At 42.5% G+C, this 24,833-nt stretch overlaps 1 protein-coding gene across 1 annotated transcript in view; it reads left to right on the top strand.

Annotated features, from left to right (window-relative positions):
• Positions 1-24,833, top strand: part of TMEM266 (transmembrane protein 266) — a 105,200-nt gene that overhangs the window by 37,002 nt on the left and 43,365 nt on the right. Inside the window, exons 4-5 of the mRNA XM_014606044.3 lie at positions 707-780; positions 22,162-22,218. Coding sequence (XP_014461530.1) covers positions 707-780; positions 22,162-22,218 — 131 coding nt within the window. The remainder of the gene's footprint in view (positions 1-706; positions 781-22,161; positions 22,219-24,833) is intronic.

The following is a 24,833-nucleotide window of genomic DNA, read 5'->3' as shown; positions in this document are numbered from 1 at the left end:
TGATCTGCCATGTCATTTGGACATTTCTCTTTTTCTGTAGATTTTTAAATGGGGCTGATAACTTTCAGTAGAGTTGTGATTCAGTCCACTCCAAGCAATCCACTGGCCCAAAAGGGCTCCATGCTAGTGGAGTTGGGTGGAGGGCCTTCAAAGGAAGAAATCAGACTGAGAGGAAAGGGGCATAAAAGCCCTTCCCTTAGAAACATTTCTGCTTTCTCTGGCAGCAGCCTGGAACCCCAGTTCCTATACCAAGTTTTTGCTTTATTTTTCAAAAACTCCAACGCCATATTCTACTACATCTGTACTGTACAGTAACCCTTCTGTGGCTGTGATTCAAATTTAAAGAGAGAAAACTGTGATGTGCTCTCTTCCTGGAGATTCTCAGTTAATGAACCTTTTAATGATGTTGGTGATCATTGCATAGGAGCAGTGAATGATATAGCTTATTTAAAATGAGTAAGCAACTCAAACCTTTGGATAAAAACTTCCAGTCATTGCTGACCTGAGCTGTTTTGAGTGAGCATCCTAAAAGGGATAAAGGGCCATAACATCTTGTCCCCTTTGTTACATTTCTGTTGTGTTTCGCACAGAATGCTTCTCTTTGTTGTTGTAAGTTGTTATGATATAAATTGTCATTCAGTATAAAAAAAGTACAAGTTACTGCCTGCTACTAAAATGATGCTTCATTATATTGTGTTAATTGCAGTTTCAAATGCATCACAGTTTGCAGGAATTATTCACTGGATCAGCCTAGTCATCCTGTCCGTGTTCTTTTCAGAGGTATGTATAATGCAAAGGTTTGAACAACAACATGAAACAATTTATTTGGATATATGGCTCAGCACTGCTTCCATTGAAGTCAATGAGAGTTTTGATACTGACTACAAATCAATATTTGCTATAAAGTTCTCATTTCTACTGACACTGCCTGTCTTCACTGGAGTTAAGTAGAACTGACCACAAGAATGAGAGAACTTTACCCTACAAAACAAAATAGGAAAGTTGTGAAAAAGAATAATTATATCTTTATCATCTCGAATAAAGAACAGAACTAGTTCTGAACTCCTTACTTGAGAAAGACTCTTATTGGGCTCAGTGGGCACTTTGCTGAATGGATAAGAATCTAATCATGTACTTTTACAATTTACTTAGGTAGTTCTCTGGTTTTCCTAGGTAGTTTCCTTTCATCTGTACTGTTGCTATGTAGAAAAGGTAATTACATGTAGTAAAATACTTAGTTAGAAAATGAACACATGGTGAATTTATATGTGAGTGTATATTCATACCCTAATTAAATATGTTAATTGGGAAAGCTTATATTCATAATGCAGCAAAATGGCCAAATTGAAATAATTTGTTCCAGTATGCACATTTATTCCAAAAATCCAATATGTGTTGAAATACCATATTTAGAACATATCTGAAGTGGTTCCTAGAAGTCCATTTAGATTATTTTTCCAGTCTATATTTTGAAGTGTGTTACAAAAACAACTTTTTTACATGATTGCACATTTCAAATTCCTCCAAAATCCATGCCAGAAGATGCCCAGAGTATCTACATATCTGAAGAAAATGTTTTTAATTTGACTAAAGGAAAGAATTTTCATACAAAAACAACAGTTAAGAGTTTGCACTCAATAGCTGAAATTAACTCAAGGTTATCAGCATTCTTTTCTTGAAAATAGGATGACTAATAAAGCAGGAGCTTTGATAACTGAAAGTGCTCTTGTTAAATATATAGTTCATGATATCACACCGGCATTTTTTCTCTGAGGTTGTAGTACTAGAATGAAAACTAAGATTAAAATCCTAATACAGGGTATGTCTACATGTTCATTAATGTGCTTTTCCTAATGCTCAGTAAATTTAGTACCTCCAGTGTGAGGCTGCCCTAATGCACAGTGAATGTACATTAGGCTGCCCTAATGTACAGTAGCGGAAGTGTACGCTTTTTTAGTGGCTCTTAATGCACAGTAGCCTATTTTTACTGCACATTATTGTATTAGCACAGTTTTATGCGATACTTTAATGTGCAGGAAAATAGGCTACTGCCCGTTAAAGCCCACATGTAGTTGTGTCCACAGGGTCTGAAATTTCTGTTTACCCAACAGCCAAATCCTGATTGCTAACCTTTTCTACTAATTAGGATACAGAAATAAAGCATAAATTATTTCTGAATATGATGGGAAGGCTGGGTCAGATTCCATTGCACCTTTTAATTAACCTCTGTCAGTGGCCTTGGAGACCTTCAGGTAGACTGGAACAGTAGAGCTTACATATGTGTCAGTGCTAGAAGCAGGATCAGCCTCGCGTCCAAAACATCCAGGATTCCATCTCTCTGCTTGCACAGGGCATCATATTTCTTATCTGAGTGTCCCAATGCCTCGGTTCTCTATTTCATGTTTTAGCTATACTGTTTGCTCATGTTCTGCCTCCTTTGGCTGCCATTGACTAAAAATTAACATATGGTTGTTCGTTTCCTATTGTATTGCCAACAAAACTTAATTTATTTCTTGGTGATTCATGTACGGACATGCCAGCAGAACCAATACTAGTCTCTTATTCTCCTTGAAGAAGTTTGCCTCTTCAGTCTTAGGAGATCACAGTGTAGTAGGGAGTAGATAAAGTTTGTCATACAGGCTTTTCTTAAAACAGTACAGATATTCTGCACATTTGTTCCAATTGTCCTCCTTTGACATTGAAGCATTTTCCCTTGGGCAGAGATGTCCAGAAATTTGTGCACGCATTCTTTCAGGGAATTGCCATTTCTATTTTGTATTTATGCTCCCTTTCCATATCACAGTCTTGGAGAGAGTGTGAAACTTCATCTTAACAACTTGATGGTAGAATCTGCCATTGGATGTAGCCAAAATAAAGGTGAGCAGTCAATATATGCAGTGAAATGCTGTCCAAACGATATGCAGGGTTGTTGCTTGTAGCCATGTTGGTCTAAGGACATAGACAGGTAAGGGTCTTTGGGTAGATGTGATATATTTTATTAGACTAACTAAATATTTGGAAAAAAGTTCTTTGCAAGCTTTTCAGACACAAAAACCCTTCTTCAAGCAATGGGAGACTGCTGATGTTTTGAGTTCCCCAAGGCAGAAAAGAAGCTCTACTAAACAATCAGTCTGTAAAGATGTGAATGAGTGGAAATTTGGAAGACAATGGGTAGAGATAGGGGGAGGGGAGGGAAAAGTATGAAGGAATGCAAGGGGTCAGCTCGCTGTGCATTCACTCTGGGGTGCAATTGTTGTTTGGTTTCTCCTACATATTTTCCATCAGGGCATTAGGTGCACTGGATGAGATATATTACTTTTTTGGAGGTGCAGGTGTGAGATCCAGGAATGGTGATGGTTCTGTTGTGGGTAGAATTATTGTGGGACTGGTAGAGATGTGTTGGAAGGTTTTACATTTCTTGTCTTGCCATGGTTTGGATCCATTTGGTGTAGTTTGGGTCATAGGATGTTTGCTTTTGGTGATGAGGTTAGCAAGGTTCACCAACATTTCCTTTTTAAACACCATGATCAATATCCAAAATGGTAAAATACAAACCACCATATACAAGAAACATACGGACCAACATACATACATCTACTCAAAACCAGCAATCTTCTAGACACACCAAAAAAACCTGTAATTTATAGCCAAGCGCTCTGGTATGTATAACCAGGATGAAAGCACATTGAAAATCCATCAAAGACAAAAATATCCAATTACTTGTAGTGCACACTTCTCACAAGACAGTCACTCCTTCTCCAGTCTCTCAGTTCTGATTCTTAAAGGGTACTTACAAAACAGCTTTTGTAGACAAGCCTACAAACTTCACAAATCTACTGGATACAAAAAATCATGGACTTAATCTTGGATTTATGACACATTACAGCACACCAGGTAACCTGCCTGTTAGCTGACCCCATGCATTCCTTCACACTTTTCCCACTCTTCCCCTCCCCTCCCTTTCCCCCCATCTCTACCCTTTGCTTTCCAAACATCCACTCATTCGCATCTTCACAGACTGCTTCTTTACTTTAGCTTCTTTTCTACTGTGGAGAACTCAAAATATCTCCAGTCTCCCAGTGCCTGAAGAAGGGTGTTTGTGCCCGAAAATACCTTTTTCCAGCTAGTTAGTTGGTCTAATAAAGATATCACATCTACCTAAACAACCTTGCCTGCCTATGTCCAAAAAGATATATCTTGCTTCCTATTAACACACATAATTGTAAAAAAAAACCTCTTTGAAACTGTGCTGTTGAGGTTGGGAGGGTAACCTGTTCTTCCTCATTGACTGGAAAGTCAAATCACAGCCCTCTTTGTTTCCCTCAGTTTCCCCATTTCTGGATGAAGCCTCTGTAATAGGAGAATGATAGAAAACCAGCAACTCACTTTTGTCGGGAAGTGAGTGGGGAAGTCTGCCACAAGCTGTGAGAAAAAGCAATTCTAGAAGCAGGGAGGCAGCTCCCCAGGTGTACCAAAGCTCATCTGACCAGCTCCAACTGCCTGGAGAGGTTGTCTGGCAGCAGGGAAGCTGAGCGAGGCTGGAAATAAAAGCCAGCAGGCTGAACACTGCTAGGGAGGGGGAGAGAAAGTGTGGAAGCTGCTGGACAAGTGTCATGCCAGAGTTCTCTCTCCCAGGGTCTGTAGTGAGAAGACTACACATATGGTTTGTGGATTAAAAGGGTCCAGACAGAAAGAGGAGGCAGCGAAGCAGAACCCTGAAGCCCGGGATAGAGCACGCTCTCCTGGGGTCTGAGAACTGAAGGGAAACCAGAGGTTGGTTCCACCTTCATTTGTTTACTTGAGGAGGAGATGTGTTTGTTGACCTGAAGATTAAAGGTTTGTTTACGTCCTCCAGAGACAAAACCCGGGGATATAATAAACAGACTGTTTTGAGGGACTCAACAACCCTTTGAGGATGGGCGTATTGGCCTGTTTGTTTACTTTTGTTCTTATCTCCTGGTCCATTATTGGAGTTAAACCAAGAAAAAGGGGGAAAGAGAGGCAAGGACTTAATTTATCCACATGAGTCAAGGGAGCAGGGTGTAGGGGTGGAGGAGCCCTGCAGAAGAACCCTGTCAGCAAACCCATGACAGAGACCTGGTTACAGCCGCATAGACAAAACTAGATGTAGCCTCCTAGTTCCTAAAATTACAAATTGTGGCATGCAAAGATTAATAGGAGACTATGAGCTATGGCTGTCTGGTGTTCAGTGGATGCTGGCACAGGTATACTAGAATCACCTGCAGACAGTCTCAATTCCAGCTCCATTCAGCTCTGCGTTCTCTGAAGCCAAAGGCAATGTTCAGTATCCAATATCCAAGATAATTCCCTGTGTTCACATGGTTGTTTTGTTTTTTTGGTTTGTTTTGGGGAGGGGTGGGGGGGGGGGGGGGGCTATCATTTATTCAAGCCAATGCTGCTATGTGTATGTGACCAACACCGGTCTGTTTCTTCCTTTTTCCAGAGACTATATGAACAGTCCTTGTAGGTGTCAGTGCAATACTGAATGTTTAAACTGAGTCATGCTTATTTCCTAGAAAAAAATACAGAAATTCCTGTATTCTCCACATGGCCAAAGCTAACTGTATCCATATTTGTATTCCTTTCTTCTTTCTGGATTTAGGAAAGTGCAAGTATTAGGTCTGAATTTTCCCTGACTGCCTGTACTTCACATTGTTCTAATCCTATTGGCATCCACTTTGCAGTTTACCTCTGTATTTCAAAATGTGACTACTTTCATTCATCAGCTTGTTAATTTTCATCTAAGAAAAGCTTCCTGCTTAGGATAAGAAGCATCCATGCAGAGAGCCTAAATGGGCTTTGATGTCTACAATTCAGTTCATCAAACAAACTCTGAAAAATTCGAATCCTAGACTGTGTTAATGCTAGCAACATCACACCTTGGTGCTGACAGATGCTTTACCATTGTAACAGGAAGAACTCTGTAGACAACCTGGAAGTGCTTTACAGTATACAAATCAAGAATCTTTGTGTAGGGGACAAGTGAATTCTTGTCTTTGCTGCTGTTTTGCTGCAAGTTTAGCTTAACAGGGCAGCAACACATCTAGTTTTGTTGTGATCATTATCATCACACTGGATAGAAGTGTAGAATTTTCAGAATTTTATAAAATGGTGCAAAATGTGGAAGCCCCCAAAATCACAATATCTTGTGTGCTCTTATAATTTTATTTATTTATTTAACAGCATATTTGTTTTCCTGTTCTTGCAATTCTGTTGGGTTTATTTTTGTTTGTGGTTGGTAGAGATGACATTTTCAGTAAAGCATTTACAGTCCCTTGCTGCTCCCACCTGGCTGGGCAGAGAAAAAGTGTAATAGTCTCCCCAAAAAGCTAAGGTTGTGTTTGATTGTTCAAACCGTAACATATTTCTGCAGAATCTAATCAGTCATTTATAATGCTGTTTTCCCAAAACCAAACAAGAGCAGTAGTGCTCAATGGGAGTTTTCTTCAGAGCAAGTATCATATCCTGAAGTTCAGCCATTTGTATTGCAGCTTTGTGTTTTCGATGAGTTTGGTTTTCAATGCAGATAGATTTTTTTTTCCAAAAAATCCTTTTTTTTATTACTCTTCGATTATTTGTAATAGCTGAAAGTATTTAGCTCCTATTTAAAATACTGACCCTCAGATAGAGGCCAAAGATGGAAAACTTTCAGTACAGAACTAGAATGCTTTGGAAAATTGTAACTGATTAAAAGCTGGAGTATTATGAGGGAAAAATATTTTGCATCTTTAACAATAGCGGGCACTATTAGCACCCACAATAACCTCTCATTGCAGTTAAATAGGAGCTGGTATGCTGCTTGATTGAAGTGTAGGGGACAAATGTGCCGAGAATTTATAGCTGCGAACAAAACTGCTGCCAGTGAAATGAAGTTGCAACTCCTACTGCATTTCCCTTCCATCTTTACATCTGTAACTACAAATCTTAGTGAATTTATTGCACCATGTTAATTATGCCTCTTTCTACTGTTAGTCTTAGTGACTTTCCAATATAGCAGTTTATTTCTCTGGAGTGACATGCCTGTAACTTTTTGCATATGCTCAGATTAAATCTATTAATTGTGATTATTTTTGTTTATTAGTCTCTGTTCACATATAATACTATAATTTGACCATGCAGCAAACATTATATAGCATCAAGAAAGAAGAGATATCATGTCAGAAAGATACTGGGGCAAAAAGCCAAGTTAACAGGTCAAGGCGAGGTCAAGAATATGCCCTGAGTAAGTGGACAAAATCAGTTCTGATGGTGCTTGTAACAAGGAATGAAGACAGGAAATGTAGCATTTAGGACTGTCAATTAATTGCCATTAATGTGCACAATTAAGGAATTAATTGGTTCTTCTGTTACTTTTTTTAATGCGTTAATTGCACATGTGGCTTTGGAGCCCCCAGCTGAGCTCCGCTCTGCCACCATCACCACCGCCTCCAGGCAGCCCAGCAGGGAAGCAGTGGTAGTGCAGAGTACCGCAGGGCATCCCGGACATGGGCTCTGGGTTGCTGCAACAGGAAGACAGGTGAGGGATGTGAGGGGGACGACACAGGCACACACACACACAAGTACACACACACACACACACACACAAGCAGCCACAGCATGCACGTAGCCAGGAATGCAGCCTGGAGACTTGTAGAGCAGTGCCCAACAGGTAAGTCTGTGGAGGGGAAGGGGTGGGAGGAGAGGGAAGGGGAGGGGGGGATAGATTGAGGGCTTCATGGTGAGTGAGGGAGGGAGAGGGGCAGGGGCTAAGGTGCATGGGGTCCTAGGACTGGGGCTGGTTGTGGGACAAATCCATGGTCAGGGGAAGGGGGGGCACAGCTTCTCACCACTGTGCATACTCCCAGGGGAGGCATGGGGGGTTGTGCCCCTTGGATTTGTGCACTGAGTGGAGGCAGGCTGCCCACTGTGGACTGGGGCTCTGTGCCATACTGCCTTTCCCCCGGAAGCTGCACGACATCATGTTGTCCCTCCTGCCACCAGGCAGGCAAGGGACACATGGCCAGCACGTGGCTCCCATGGCAAAGGCAGCAGGGCGCAGAGCCCCAGTCCACAGTGAGTGGCCCACCTTCGCCCTGCGCACAAATCCTGGAGGCACGTGCCCCCCATGCCACCCCCAGGGGTGCATGTAATAGCTGGGAACCGCCCTCTCCACGCTCCTAGACAAGCCTCCTGCAGCTCCTCACATGACTTGCCCCAGCCCCAGGGCCCCATTCACACCTGCCCCATTCCCTCCCTCACTGTGGGGGCCTCAATCTGCACCCCCACCCCTTCCCTCTCTCCCCTCTCTTCCCCTCCACAAACTTACCTGTTGGGAGCTGCTCTACACACTGCCAGGCTCCATTTCTGCAGGGTTACCATATTTTATTTTAAAAAAGAGGACAACTGTGGGGGGGTAATATGATTGTTGGGCAGGCAGTGATATGCCCATGCCCTGCCCCTGCCCCCCACTTCTAAGCCACAATCACCACAGCCCTGATGCTGCCTCTCACTCCTCAACTACAGTACTCCTCATCCTACCAGGGCATGTGGAGACCCCCCCTTCCTGGGCTCCAAACCCCATACACACACCCACAGGCCCCCACACCTTCACAAATTCCCACCCCCACATACATACCCCACACCCACCCCCAACCATACAAAGTACCTGCATAATTTTGCATAGCTTTTAAGTTTTTCTGTGTATAATTTTGATTTTTTAGCTGTGCAATTAAAACCATTATTAATTGTGACTATTTTTTTTAATCATGCAACTAATCATGATCAAATTTTTTAATCATTTGACAGCCCTAGTAGGATTGGCTTTGGTTAAGTGGCCTGGACACTGCAGATATTTTAATAGCTTTACAGGATTGGCAGCAGAAGCCTAATTCATGCAGCCCTTACTCTAAGTGCATCTCTATCTTTTGGCTAAGATCAAGTGATGACTAGATCATATACATGCCTTTACAATTTTTTTAAATCATAGGAGTGCAAGTGAACACAATTTGATTCTTCAAGTGAAAGGGGTCCTGGGGTGGACCCAGAAGGAGTGCAGTGGTACAGCTGCACTCCTCTTTTGGACTGGACCACGCCATGGGGGCTTCTGGGTTAGTGACAGAAATTATACATAAACTGGTATAAGTGACTGGAAACACTGTAACACAACAGAAGTTCAGCGCACATACACCACTTTCAAAATGGCCTAAATCAGTTTACGATAAACCTGGATGGATGTAGTATCTGACTTAACTGATTTAGGTTAAATCACTTTTTTGAACTTCTGTCCCAGATCCCCTCCAGATTCAAGTTAACTCACAGTCCCCCAGCATCCGCAGATGCTCAGCACCTCCCACATAAACCTCCTCACAGGGTGGGCAGGCTAGCCTTGGCCCAAGCTGTCTGCTCCAGTGGAGCAGGGAGACATGCTCTGGCACCTCCCCCCATGTTCTCCCCCCGCCAACTCCCTGGTTTCTGGCCTAGGTCACTGCAGGCATGTGGCTGCATTTCTGGAATCAAAAGTAAATGTCTGCTCACTTGCTTATCATTTTAATCTATGCATCTTAGACTAACCTGCAAAGATTGAATCAATTCAGCCTCAGGCTTTTTCACTTTCTGTACTTAGCCCTAGGGACTTCTTTAAAGTCTCTAAAATACATATGACTCCCCACTTCCTTCCCCTCCATGCTTAAAGGCACGTCCTCTCCCTTCCCCATCCCCCCTCTCCCAACTGCCCTGCTGCTTTCCAACTTTCCCTGGAGCAGAGAAGCTTCAAAACTGCTCCTGCATGCTCCAGCCAGGCTGCGCTGGGGTTGGACTGAGCAAGAAACAGTGATAGCAGCAGCAGGGGCAACGGGGGGCTTGAGCTTTCCCACCCTGCCCAGTCCCCTGAGGGTAGGTGCAGAGAGGGGAAACCCTCTGCTCACTGCTGCTGCCACTGTCACTATTCTCAGCTGAGCCCAGCCCCTGAGCAGCCTTGCTGGAGTGGTCAGGAACTTCTCCCTCCCCCAGGACAGCAGTGGCAGGTGAGGGAGGGGAGGGAGGAGATGTGCCTTTGAGCACAGGAGGGTGGGATTCTTACTGCTTTGGGTACTTTAAAAAAAAACCCTTAGAAGTTTTGGTGGCATGGTCTGCTCACACCAGTGGATAGGGTGAGGAAGCTGAGAACAGGGTGTGCAACCATTCTTGCAGCCCAAGTGGCTGCCCCTGCACCCCACTTTGCCAAATTCTGAATTTGCCCTGGAGGGGCCTTTAGCCATTAGTACTTTACTGAGTACTAAGTTAGCAAAGTAATTATGCACTATGCTAACTTAAAGCAACTTTGTTGTCTCATTGAAATCAACAAGTCTGTTCATGTGAGGAATATGCTGAGTTAGACCCTTTTTCTGCGAATGTGTGAAAAAAAATAGGCACTGGAAAGGGAAGATATTCAACAGTTTTGGAGTTCTAGTAACTAAAGGGGTATGTTTAGAAGTTGGTTATAATTTTTATTTTCATAGGTTTAATTTTCTTGATGAGATATTTTTTACCTCATACATGTCCCTAGGATAACCTGTGAACAATTTATTAGAGTCTGTTATAAGTTTTTGTACTCCTTGCTTGTAACAACCCTTAGGAAGATTAAAATCTCTTAAGGAAGAGACGTATAGGGCACATCTACATATGCACTTTATTGCGCATTAGTCTATTTTAATGTGCAGTAAAGCCTCACAAAAAACCTGTGCTCTTTAGCTAATGCACATTAAAATAAGTGAATGCATATTTTTCTAGTACCTCACAATGGAGAGTGTGTGTAGATGTGCTGCAGGGCTGGTGGAGCAGACTCCAGGAACTGAGTCTGCTAGTAATGTGTTAATTACTGCACTCCAGCCAGCCTCTACATCTCGTGTATTAGCATCCCTGCACTTCAAATGGTGGTGGGGCACTTTAACTGAAGCTCATTGAATGAGCTTTAGTTCAAGTGCTCCTACCACCATTTTGAAGTGGGAGGATGTTAATACATAAGATGCTGCAGCGCTTTAGTTAGCGCAGCTCTTAGAGCCGCTCTAATTAAAGCACCCCCCACAACCCCTGGACCACGTATAAAAATGCCCAGAGGTACTAGATTTAATGTACATTACCTAAAGCACAATAATGAGCATGTAGATCTGCCCATACAGTATAATCCAATTCAGTCCTCCAAGTCATTAATGAAGGTAATAAACAGATATTGGCAGACTCCTGGGATCTTTGCATTACAAAGATGAAAGTTAATTCTTCAGGGTATCTGTATAAGCTAGAGATATGTCATCCTTAATGTAAGATCAAGAAAGAGGAGATATAATGTCAGAAAGACTAAGAAAGGACCCCTTTCTCCCATCTTCCCTCCTCCCCCTCTATTACAAGCAATATTTTTAACCTAAACACAGTATCATTCTCCAATACCATTACCAAAACTTACCAAAATTTACCCTTCATCCTAACACTTTTTGTATCTGTACACTAGGACTGAATATGGCAGAGCAAGTCACTGCGTGTATTTAAATGCACACTTTACTGTGGAGTTGACTTATTAGCTCTGCAGTAAAGCATCACCATCTACACACATGCCGGTATTAGGGCACAGTAAATTAATTAACTACACTGTAAGATAGTACTGTGGGGGACAGTACTATTTTACAGCAGAGTACTAAACACATATAAATGGTGACAGGAGCTAGCTGGGGCACGAGGGTGCTAAAGTGAGGCTGCCTGCTGCCTGGCCCCACACTTTTGCATCCTCATGCCCCAGCCAGCCCCACCCCGGCTTAACACTACCATGTGGAGCCTGAGGCTGACTCTCCAGACCCTCTGCCAGCCCAAGGCTGTTCCACCCCGGTTCAGACTGCTGTGGTCTACAGCATATATGTAGACACTGCACCCAGGAGCAGCTGACTCCGGTGCAAACTGTGCATTTAGTTTATCACATTTCCTTAATGACATGTACAGATGCACCCACTGAGTAGCATACTAACTGTGCAAGCAATAAAGTATTTTAAAAAAATTACTGAATGTACAGTGCAGTCAGCTGACAAGTGTGGCTAACTCACACAGATTGTGGGAATTCACGCAGCTGGCTCAGCAAAGCTCTTGGCCAAGTTTCCCTCTGAAATTACACAGAAAATTTGCAGCATCATGCAACTGTTCACAAACCTCACTGCAAAGAACTAACTCTCTTTAGTTGACAACAGCATACCATAATCTTAAAGGAACATTGTTACCTTGGAAATTACATTTCTGCATGGAAATTATTTTCCTTTCATTTACATATAAGTGTATGTAAAAGAAGTTACCAAAAATATTTCTTTTTTTTCCAAATTTTTATTTGTGCATTTGATGGCACTTTTGGTATAATCATTTAGTAAGTTTCTCTCTTGCTTTTAAAAAAATGCAAATGTAACTGTGCATACTATGGCTTGAAACACTGTTGACTACTGGAGCCCAGCCCAATGAACCTTATGGTAATCATGAGCCTTTTGGCTTTGGACTAATATGCATAGTCTATACTATACATAAGTAGGTACAAAAAGTGTTGCTTAAAAGAGTGTTTATGGAGTATCTGTACTAAAACTTGAAGCAATTTAAAAAAAAGGTAGAATGCATCAATTCTGGGTGAAACCTGGTGGGATTTAACAGAAATCTGGTGGGATTTAACAGAAAGCTGGTGGGATTCATCCCACGACTGGGCGGTACATATTGAGGGTTATAGGCTGTACAGAAAGGACAGGGTGGGGAAAAAAGGGGGAGGGGTTGCGCTCTATGTCAGTGAGGAATATATATCGATCCTCATCAAGACGGAATCGAAGGATGAGGAAGTAGAAGGATTGTGGGTTAGGTTACATGGGGGGCAAGGAGAAAGGGATTTGGTGGTAGGGGTCTGCTTAAGACCCCCACACCAAGCGGAAGAACTAGATTCGGGGCTCCTGAGGCAGCTCTCGGAGACCATAAAAGCTAAGGAGGCGGTAGTCATGGGGGACCTAAACTACCCAGACATCTGCTGGGAGATGCAGACAGCAAAGTCCCACCGTTCACGCAGGTTTCTAACCTGTGTACAGGACCTCCACCTGACACAGGAGGTGCATGGTCCCACTAGGGGGAATGCCATACTGGATCTGGTATGGGCAACGGGGGATGACATGGTAGGGGACCTACAGATCGGTGGCCATCTGGGGGACAGTGATCACCTAATAATAGAATTCTTCATAAGACATCAAGTGGGTAAGGTAACTAGTAGGGTGAAATTGCTAGACTTTAGGAAAGCTGATTTCAATGAGCTCAGGCGATTAGTCAAGGACGCACTGCAGAGTAGGAGTTTTGAAGTGATGGGAGCCCAGGAAGGGTGGCTGTGCCTTAAGGAAATGATCCTTCAGGCACAAAGGGAGACGATCCCAATGCAAGGAAAAAGAGGGAAAGGGGCCAGGAGGCTTCCTTGGCTGACCAGAGAAATCCAGGGCAGCCTAAGGGCCAAAAGGGGAGCACATAAAAAGTGGAAACAGGGAGAGATCACCAAAGACAAATATACCTCCTCTGCTTGCACTTGTAGGGAGTCAGTTAGATGGGCCAAAGCTACCATGGAGCTGAGGATGGCATCCCAAGTAAAGGACAACAAGAAATTGTTTTTTAGATATATAGGGAGTAAAAGGAAGGCCCAGGGAGGAATAGGACCCCTGCTAAATGGGCAGAAACAACTGGTGACGGACAGGGGGGACAAGGCTGAACTCCTCAACGAGTTCTTTGCCTCAGTGTTCCTAAGCGAGGGGCATGACAGGTCTCTCACTAGGGTTGTAGAGAGGCAGCAGCAAGGCGCCAGACTACCATGCGTAGACCCTGAGATGGTGCAGAGTCACTTGGAAGAACTGGATGCCTTTAAGTCGGCAGGCCCGGATGAGCTCCATCCAAGGGTACTGAAGGCACTGGACGACATCATTGCACAGCCATTGGCAGGAATATTTGAACGCTCATGGCGCACGGGCCAAGTCCCAGAGGACTGGAAAAGGGCCAATGTGGTCCCCATTTTCAAGAAGGGGAGGAAGGAGGACCCGGGCAATTATAGGCCAGTCAGTCTCACCTCCATCCTTGGCAAAGTCTTTGAAAAAATTATCAAGGCTCACATTTGCAAGAGCCCGGCAGGACAAATTATGCTGAGGGGAAACCAGCACGGGTTCATAGCAGGCAGATCATGCCTGACTAATCTAGTATCTTTTTATGACCAGGTTACGAAACGCCTGGACACAGGAGTAGGGGTGGATGTCGTATACTTAGACTTCAGGAAGGCCTTCGATACGGTATCCCACCCCATAGTGGTGAACAAGTTAAGAGGCTGTGATTTGGATGACAACACAGTCCGGTGGGTGGTGAATTGGCTGGAGGGTCGCACCCAGAGAGTCGTGGTGGATGGGTCGGTTTCGACCTGGAAGGGTGTGGGCAGTGGGGTCCCGCAGGGCTCTGTCCTTGGACCGATACTCTTCAATGTCTTCATCAGCGACTTGGACAAGGGAGTGAAGTGTACTTTGTCCAAGTTTGCGGATGACACAAAGCTATGGGGAGAAGTGGACACGCCGGAGGGCAGGGAACAGCTGCAAGCAGACCTGGATAGGTTGGACAAGTGGGCAGAAAACAACAGAATGCAATTCAACAAGGAGAAACTTTTCCTAGGGAGGAAAAATGTCCAGCACACCTACAGCCTAGGGAATGACCTGCTGGGTGGCACGGAAGTGGAAAGGGATCTTGGAGTCCTAGTGGACTCCAAGATGGACATGAGTCGGCAGTGTGACGAAGCCATCAGAAAAGCTAATGGCACTTTATCATGCATCAGCAGATGCATGACAAATAGATCCAAAGAGGTGATACTTCCCCTCTATCGGGCGCTGGTCAGACCGCAGTTGGAGTACTGCGTGCAATTCTGGGCACCGCACTTCAAGAGGGATACGGATAACCTGGAGAGGGTCCAGAGAAGGGCCACTCGTATGGTTAAGGGCTTGCAGACCAAGCCCTACGAGGAGAGAATAGAGAACCTGGACCTTTTCAGCCTCCGCAAGAGAAGGTTGAGAGGCGACCTTGTGGCTGCCTATAAGTTCATCACGGGGTCACAGAAGGGAATTGGTGAGGTTTTATTCACCAAGGCGCCCCCGGGGGTTACTAGAAATAACGGCCACAAGCTAGCAGAGAGCAGATTTAGATTGGACATTAGGAAGAACTTCTTCACAGTCAGAGTGGCCAAGGTCTGGAACGGGCTCCCAAGGGAGGTGGTGCTCTCCTCTACCCTGGGGGTCTTCAAGAGGAGGTTGGATATGCATCTAGCTGGGGTCATCTAGACCCAGCACTCTTTCCTGCCTATGCAGGGGGTCGGACTCGATGATCTATTGAGGTCCCTTCCAACCCTAACATCTATGAATCTATGAAACTAAGTCTATGGGTACGCACAGTACAAAGTCAGTGTTTTCAAATTTGCCATTCACTTCCACGTGCTAAGGAATAGCAGAGTCTGATATTAAGGAGGTGCGGAAAAGCTACAGGGGGAAAAAGTTTTGGGGACCTGGGGGCTGCTTGACCCCCTGGATTTATATTTCCTACTGTAGCAACGGGAAGGGAAGAAATTCAAGGCAAGCTTCCAATAATTAGATTCTATTCCTGGAAAATTATAACACGCATATACATTTTCCAAATATAGAATCTAATTATTGGGGGGGTTGGCTTATATTCAGAGTTGTCTTATATTTAAGACAGTAATTAAAAAATCTATCACAAATTTTGTTTTACAGAGTTGTTTCAATTAAAAAAATTCAAGTTAGCAATGGTCCTTTAATCCCCAAACTACAGCCATCTATGTTTGATGTTTGCCTTGATGTTTATACATTGCATTATATCTACAGTAGATATCCACCAGTGCTACATGTACTACAGTGACAGAAAATGCCTGGACATAGAGGCTGCATCTACACAAGGCACTTACTGCGCAGTAGCTCATTAGTACTCTGCAGTAGTGTTGCAGGGCATGAACCATTATGCAACGCTACTGCGCAGTAGTAATGAGCTACTGTGTAGTCAGTGTCACCTGGAAGCCATGTGGCGACACTACTGTGCAGTAATGCTGGTTAATGCGCAGTCATTTAATACTTGGTTATGCAAGTACTAAATGACTACAGAGTAACAACTGCACAGTCAAGGTCTTATGTAGATGCAGCCAGAGAATAACAATGTTTTTTTCTTTTTCCTTTTCCCTTACAAATACTAGTTTAAGTACAAATGATTTTATATCACATTGTTGTTGCTCCTTGTGCTTAAACTATGAAGAAACATTTTTTAGTTTGATCCATGTAGTATGCACAAGATGCCTTGATCAATACTCCTCTTTGTTTTTCAGAGACCACCATAGCTGCTGGTGTTTTTAGTTGCACTGTAAAAGTAATGTACATTATCACATTAAATACATTTTTGTGGCCCAAGAAATTTACTTGTTTGGAAGAATATTAACAATGTTATTTGCAAGCAATCGTAGTGTTCATTTTGACCCAATATTTATTTGTTGTGTCATTCTGATAGGATCAAAAATTGTATATAAAAATTTGTTTAGAGAAGCTCAGGTTAGTCTAGTTGGAAGTCTTTTTGGTAGGAGTCCTGACAATACCCATGGAAGTGTTTTGTTAGCACATGTTCTGCCTCTACAGAGGGACAGTAAAAGAGAGTACTGCTAGCTTGGAATCACAATAGAGAGGCTTGGCTGATGTGTACTGAAAACACTGCCTGAAAACACTGCAGGTGTATCTTGGGACATATGCAGTATTAAAGATTCATCAGCTATACTACCTCCCCTTTTCCCCACACACCCACAAAGCAGGAAATCAAATCAGCAAAAACCAAGATTTCCTTATGTTTTTTTATTTAGCTAACATCTTAATGAATATGTTGATGAAAGGTGTCAGTCTGTAGCCTGGAACATAGAACAAGTAGCTGCCCATCTTCTTTATGTAGCATTCAGATGTACCTGTATTGTGTTCTGGAGATAATGGCCCTAGGATGAGAGCTATGATTGGTCAGCTTTCCTGCTTACTTGTCCACTCGTCTCTCGTCATAGGCAGCAAAGCTGTTGATTGTGAAGGTATACTTCTGTGGACATCTGTACTACAGAAACTGAGGTTCACCAGTTCATTCCACAGGTCCCACTTAACTTCCACCAAATCTCTGCTTTAAGTCATTACCAACTTGTGTTGATTCATGTCAGCAGCCTAAGGTGGAAAGGCTTGTGTCTTGCTTCCAATCCTATGGGCCACCCTTAATATGACAATATCTCAGCCCAGGCAGAACATTGCAGGGAGGATGAAAAAAATCAGTCACAGTACAGAGAAAAACTTTTTCTTATCCCTAAATAGAGAACTTCATGTAAATTTTATGTAAACGATAGAGAATTAGGAAGGAAGGAACATGTTGCAAGCAAACCTAGACAGGTTAAAGGGGTGGGCTGATGAGAACAGGATGGGGTCCAACACTGACAAGTGCAGGGTACTGCACCTGGGGAGGAAGAACCAGCAGCATACCTACACACTGGGGAACTCCCTTCTCGCCAGTGTCAAGACAGAAAAGGATCTTGGAGTCATCATTGATGCCACAATGAACATGGGCCAACAAAGTGGGGACGCGGTCAGGAAGGCCAACCATACCTTGTCGTGCATCCACTGATGCATCAAGCAGGTCCAAGGAGGTGATCCTCCCCCTCTATGTGACGCTGGTCAGGCCACAGCTGGAGTACCGCGTCCAGTTCTGGGCACCGCACTTCAGGAGGGATGTGGCCAATATGGAGAGGGTCCAAGGGAGGGCCACTCGCATGATCAGGGGTCAGCAGGGCAGGCCCTATGAGGAGAGGCTGAGGGACCTGAACCTGTTCAGCCTCCAAAAGAGAAGGCTGAGAGGGGATCTAGTGGCAGTCTACAAACTAGTCAAGGGGGACCAGCAGACATTGGGAGAGTCCCTGTTCCCCCAAGCACTCCCAGGAGTTACAAGAAACAACGGACACAAGCTAGCGGAAGGTAGTTTCAGGCTAGACATTAGGAGGCGCTATTTCACTGTCAGGGCGGCTAGGACCTGGAACCAACTTCCAAAAGAAGTGGTGCTGGCTTCTACCCTGGGGCTCTTTAAAAAAAGACTGGACGAACATCTGGCCAGGGTCGTTTGACCCCAGTACTCTTTCCTGCCCCGGCGGGGGGTCGGACTAGATGATCTCCTCAGGTCCCTCCCGACCCTACCAACTATGAAACTATGAAACTATGAATTATTCCCTTCTTTCTGCAGAAGGTATGTCTTACTGTTCCAAAGATAAAATGTTCTTGAGCATCCTCTGCCCAAGGAAAAGGAAATGAATTTCATAATTGATTTCTGACTATGTGCTAAGTTCTGGCCATGGCTAGGGAGATGGTCAAATGTTCATCCGTAGCCCTGTAAAGTGCCTCAGCACTTTGTAGTGCTACAAAAAATGGAGCATGATGGGAGTATTCAGATGTTTCATATCCTGGCTGGAGAGTCACAAAAGTTGCCTCAAAGGTGCACTTTCCATCCAGGAGGCAACAGGGGGCTTCTCTTTTGTTGCCCCTGCCCCTGGGGGAGCCTGTCAGTGAGCTCCATTACTGACAGCGTGCCCTCTCCAGCAGGCTGTCAGAGGTCAGTAGCTTTTCCTAGCATTCCTGTGGTGGTGGCAGTGGCAGCTTTTCCCACTTCTGGCACCAGCACAAGACCAGGGCTTTTCCAGCTGTTCCCCCAGAGTCTGTGGCAGAAGCACAAGTTGTTTTTCCTAGTGTCCCTACAGCAGCAGTAGCAGCTCTCGCAGCAGGAACAATTTCTGATGCCCACAGCAACAGAGGCATTGGCTCTTGTCAGTGCTCTTACTGCAGCATGACAACAGGGTCCTGGCAGGCCTCCCTGGTACTTCACTATGGCAAGCTGTCAGGGAGTCTTCTGTTCTCCCCCACCCTTTAGAGGAGGCTAGGGAGAACAGAGGACTGGGATGTTGGGAGTCCAAGGTTCCCTGACAGAACTTTATGCCATTAGGCAGATGTTGTCCTACAAAATTTATTGATACAAACAAGTTCCTTTTTTAAAGTAGTGAATTTGCCTTCTTTTTTGCTCTACAGATGGTGTGCACATCTGTACACCAGCTTTTTGTAGCATTACAGTGGCATCTGTAGCATTTAAATGTAACATATGCCTATAGCCTCCATAGCTGCCCTGTAAATGTTTGTTGACTTCCTATTTAACAGTTGCTGCCTATGTATAGTTAAAATGGGCAGAACTCATCCCTTCTGTGACTCAAGTGAAGTAGGGTTCAAGAGACTGAAACAAAGAAATATTTTCTTTTGAAATGCCCAATGACTACCAGCTCTAGAATTTGCTTTGCCTAGCTATTATGTTCTGAAGCATGTTATGCAGATTTTTTATCAGAGCTTCAGCAGATGCTTACATGAGAACCAAACCCCCAGTTACATTTGTGTCTGCTGGTATTTGCTTAGGGCTACTACTTTCGGATTTGATGAGTGCCTGCACTCCATTTGTCCTCAGCATTTGAACTTACTCTCAGTGTTCTTGTTCTCACGTATCTCTGGTGAATACAGAATCATTAGAAAAGCCATTCTTAAGATGGCACCTTAAAATGAAGTCCTTCCTGCCTATTGAAGAGCTGATCCCTTGCCCTCCAAGCAACCTCTGTAAACAGTCTTACTGGTTTGCTAAATTTAGAAAATGCTTTGGAATGAAAATGTACTTTGCATGTCTGTGATGATCAAAGCAGCAGCATTGGGCCCAGATGGTAGTTCAAGGTCTCCTAAAAGCACTTCTCAAATGGAAGAAGCACAACTGAGCTCACTGTCATGACTAGTGTTTCCCTTCTCAAACAGTTTTAGATGCCACATGCTGATCTGCTTGCTCGCGTGATCACTGATCACAGCACTGCTGGTAATGAAAATGTAACTAGCCTGTGGTTCACTATATGGTCACACACTAGTTTGTTTTCTGACTAATTATTCTAACCTTAGCTTGTTTGGCTTATAGCCTAATTTGAATCTAATGTAGCCATTTAGACCTGTGCTCATATTTGGAGCTCCAGGCATGAATGCATTTTGTACAGGTGCAGCTTACTGCAGTAGTAAAAGCATTGCAAGACATGTGAGGCTTGGTGGGGATATTCATAACTTACTTATGAATAGTTACATTCTGAAGGGTCTGGAGGTTTCTTTACGTTACAGTGCTACTGCTGTTACAGCTTTTCCTACCTAGCTATAAGAGTCCCCTAGTGGAGATAGGAGGTAAGATGGAAGAGGGGTTTTTTTCCTATTGACACATTCGCACCATTTCCCTGAATGACAACAAAGCTATCAATAGATCTCTTCTGTCAGCATAGCTGTGTGCCACCTGGGAGGTTTTCCAGCATGCCAGTTTACAATGAGCAGTGATCATTTCACACCCCCAACCATCATAGATATTTGAACAAACTTTGTAGTGTATCATAGAATCATAGAAAATTCGGGTTGGAAGGGACCTCAGGAGGTCATCTAGCCCAACCCCTGCTCAAAGCAGGACTGTCCAAAACTAGATCAACTAGAATGAGAATAGTTTAGCTCCATCCTCTTTGGAACCACCCTTCAGGTAGTCGAAGGTTGCTATTAAATCCTCCCTTGGTCTTCTCTTCTCCAAATGAAATAAGCCCAGCTCCCTCATAAGTGCCCCAGCACCCTAACCATTTTCATTGCACTCTACTGGAATCTCTCCAAATTGTCCATATCCTTTCTTTAGTGGGAGGGGGTGGGGGGTGCCAAAACTGGACATAGTATTTCAGATGTGGCCTTACCCATGCAGAATAGATGGGAATAATCACTTCCCTTGACCTGCTGGCAGTGTTCCTACTAATACAACCGAGTATGCCATTAGCCTTTTTTGCAACAAGGGTACATATTCATCTTATTGTCCACTGTAACCCCCAGGTCCTTTTCTACAGAGCTGCTGCTTAGCCAGTCAGCCCCCAGCCTTTACTGGTGCTAATACAATTCTGTGGTTAGCTTATAGTTAGTATGTTCAGAGAATGATCACAGCATAAATCTGGAGTTGGTTTGTTTTTAATATATTCCTATTTGAAATAAAGAGGTGACTTTTTATATTCATCACAGCCATTTTTGTATTTTTCCCCTGCATAGTTCCTGGCATCCGCTCTGCTCGCAGACCTGCCAACCTGTTTCAGATAAACAGTCACATTTTGGTGTTTATCAGCTACGTTCTAATCCTCATGCATGTAAAGTACATTTAAATGAGTTCTGCATTGCTACAGGCAGAATTGTGCCCTAATTTTGCGGTTTTATGAAAGTTAAATTACAGTATTTTAAAATATTGATCTTTTAAAAACATAAGCATGAGAAAAATGGGAAAGAAGTTGTTGGAGTTTTCATAGGAATTCACCATGGGTTCATTATCTGTTCACATTTTATCTTTTTCTCTAAAAAAATACTTTAATCATTGCTGTTTGCTTAAAAGCTGAAGTGGATGCTTTTCCCTTGAACACTGACTCCCTGATGCTCCGATATTAGGAAATGTCCTCTTGCTCAAGATAGAGAGAATGGCAGCCCAGGAGTATGTAATAGAAAAGTGCCATCTCTCTTCAAAGTATAAAAACACTAATATCTTTGGACATCAGAATGGGGAGATGCTTCTTTTTTCAGAAGGAAACAGGCACTGGTACTCTAAAGACTGCATAAAAAGAAAGATGACACTTCACGCTGACACCAGTGCTGGATAAGGGATATTCACGTTTGATTTTTTTTTTTTCTGAATCTCACAACCCTAGAAAAGAAAATGAAGCATTGTAAAACTATGATAAAAGACATGAACATATGAAACTTTCTACAGGAAAAAGTGTTCTTTTGGTTAGCTGAATAATGATAGTGTTTAGAAGGAGTCACTGCAGTTTTTAATAGAGAAGTATAATTATTTTTATTAAAATCAACATCATTGTTTAGAAGAAATCATAATGTTTCAACAAAGTGAAAAGATTCCAGGGTATCATTAAATAGGGTAAGGGGTTTTGACTTTTTTATTCAAAAGGATTTCTGAATGCATATCATTGAAGTTATAATACAATTATTGTCTTTATTTTTCCTTAATTTCTCTTCTTAGACTATTTTGAGGATTGTGGTTCTTGGCATATGGGATTATATTGAAAACAAAATAGAGGTAAGTGAAAGTACCACAGTCAACACTGTTTGCATTATTTTTCAGCATGGCAAAGTAAGAATAATTAACTGTTCCTGCACTGGATGATTTTGATACAGGAACGGATGCAAAAGAGGTATGTTTCCATTAATATTTGCAGAGCCTTATGCATGTTCTTCCCAACACAGTAAAATTAAAGATACAAATTAGTTTCTGCAGTGGATATGGCCTTATTTGACTAATACAAGTTACAGCAGCATTTGAACAAATCTGTTTTCTTGCACAATTATATTGTGGTTTTTCCTGATTTGTGTAGACATGAGTTTATTTTTAATAACCGTGCTAATTAGACTGTCAGCACTGCAATTATAACTGAGACTAGTTACCAATATGATCCAGAATTATGTGAGCTGCAGCTAACTATGTTCTTATAACCAAGATACATTAGAACTGGTTTGAAAATGTTTGTCAAAACAGTGTTCTGTTAAAAAATGCTGTTTTGACTGAAACAAGTTTTGTGAAATTGTATTAATTTTGATGAAATTTAAGTTTTGAACAAAGCGGAAGAACGTTTGAAGATGTCAAAATGTCCTATTTAATAATTTTTAGAATAAAAGGGTTATTTTTCATTACAAAATTACTTGTTTAACATTTTTACTTTATTTTGTATACAAAGTTTTAAAAGAATATAAAGGACTGAAATTTAATAAAACATGCAAATGTATTCTGTCAAGTAAAGTAAGGTGATTTTTTGAATTTCAGAAAATGTTGGCTTTTATCCTGAATGAGGATTATTTTTAAAAAATATATATCAGACCCTTTCATCCAACATACGTCTTTTTTTTGTCTAGTTCTGATTTGACCCCTAGGTCAAATCAGAGTCCAAGGATGCTGCCCATTTATAGCAACACTTAGACATTGTATATAATGGCGTCCTTAGCCATATTGTTAACCCATCCTCAGACTTGATTATGTTTTGTTATGTAGGCAGAGCTTACAGACAGGTCCCCTTCCACCCAAACAATCTTCATTATAGTTCTTTAACAGACAATAATTTCTTGTCCATTCTTGTCAAAGAAACTATGTTAAGAACTTGTTAGCAATAACTGTGTCTAAGAACTGTATACTTGAATCAAAATCAGGAACAGATAGGGCCTTATTATATCTACCTAACAAAACGATTATTAAGAGTGTATGCTGCAAAAGTACAACAGTATTTAATATACATTTTAATTTAATTATAAGAGTCGGCTACATTTTCCTACAGTTCAGAGACCAAAGACAGTACAACAGAAAATGTTATCCCCATTCAGTTCACATAGTTACATAAGAAGACTTCTTACATCTGACCTTCACACTGAGGAAAAAAAGCTCCCATTCCCACAAGTGGATTTTTTTCCCTTATATACATTATTCATAGTTTAGAGAAGCTTGCTTACTAATTACATTGAGAAGCTTGCAGAAAGCACAAAGAGGAAACAATTGGCAGCAATTTTACCTCGTTTTTCATGCAGTATTCCAGAGGCAGACAGGGAAATGCATGTGTTAAAGCATCATAGAACAAAACCCGAACCTAACCATAAATCCCAAAACCAAAAAAATGGAAGACTGCTTTGAAAGAAACAGAGATTAATAGGATTCTACTTGTCCGTCCAGATAGCAATCTGAGTGGTTTAAAAGAGAGGGAAAGAGATATTGTGTTTTTTCATTGTCTATAAAAAGCTGTATTTAGAGCCGTGCAAAATCTTGCATAACTAAATGTAAAACTACTTTGTCTGGTTTACTAAGTCTTAGGTTTGACTATTCAAAATGAGACTTATAGTATTAGTTGGAAGTAATGTAGTACTTGGTGTTATCCAGGCCAAACACAGCTGTTTCAGCAGAATTCTGTTTTGTGTTTGAAGTGAAGTGGTCTGTTATAGCATCCTATCTGTGGTGACTACTTGTTTCTTGCCCTGGCACTGAATTAATGCACATTTTTTGATGTATGACGTTATTAAAGGTAACATTGTTTCTGTCTGTACAAACCATGAGTAAATGGGTCTTAATAGGGACTGGGAGCACTGTATTTTCCTAAGCTGTGGAAGACAAGCACTATTACATAATGTCGTCTTCTCTGTTGGCTATGATATTTAAAACCAGCGTTTCAAACAGATCTATCCATACCTTCATCTGCAACTGTCCTCCTTAACATAATCCAAGGCCACTAACGTTTCCTTATTCAGATCTTGCTTGAAGGTTCACCTTTGCTGTAACTCCTACAGGAAGCTAGCCAGTTGGTAATGGAGTCCTTGGTAATTGGAGTCGGTATATCTTTGACCTTCACATAACACCCACACAAGCTGAATAATCAGAATGTGTCCAAGTGCCATCACTCTTATTTATTTGCTGTTCCCTTTTACACCAACTCTTTCTCCCTGTCTGTTTTGTCCATTTAGAATGGGAAGTATTTGGACAGGAACCGTTTCCTCTTTTGTGATTGTTCTGCACCAAGCATCTGGAAATAAGTAGCATTAATAATGCGGCTCCTGAATTGAAATAGCATTTGGGGCATCACCTCTTCATGGAGATTGCAACCAGTGGATCAGTATAGTTGCAGATTCCTCTGGCCATATCTTCATGTCACCCCTGAAATT

Source organism: Alligator mississippiensis, chromosome 11 (assembly GCF_030867095.1).
Source record: "Alligator mississippiensis isolate rAllMis1 chromosome 11, rAllMis1, whole genome shotgun sequence".
Taxonomy (NCBI): domain Eukaryota; kingdom Metazoa; phylum Chordata; order Crocodylia; family Alligatoridae; genus Alligator; species Alligator mississippiensis.
This window is presented reverse-complemented; position numbering and strand designations above follow the sequence as displayed.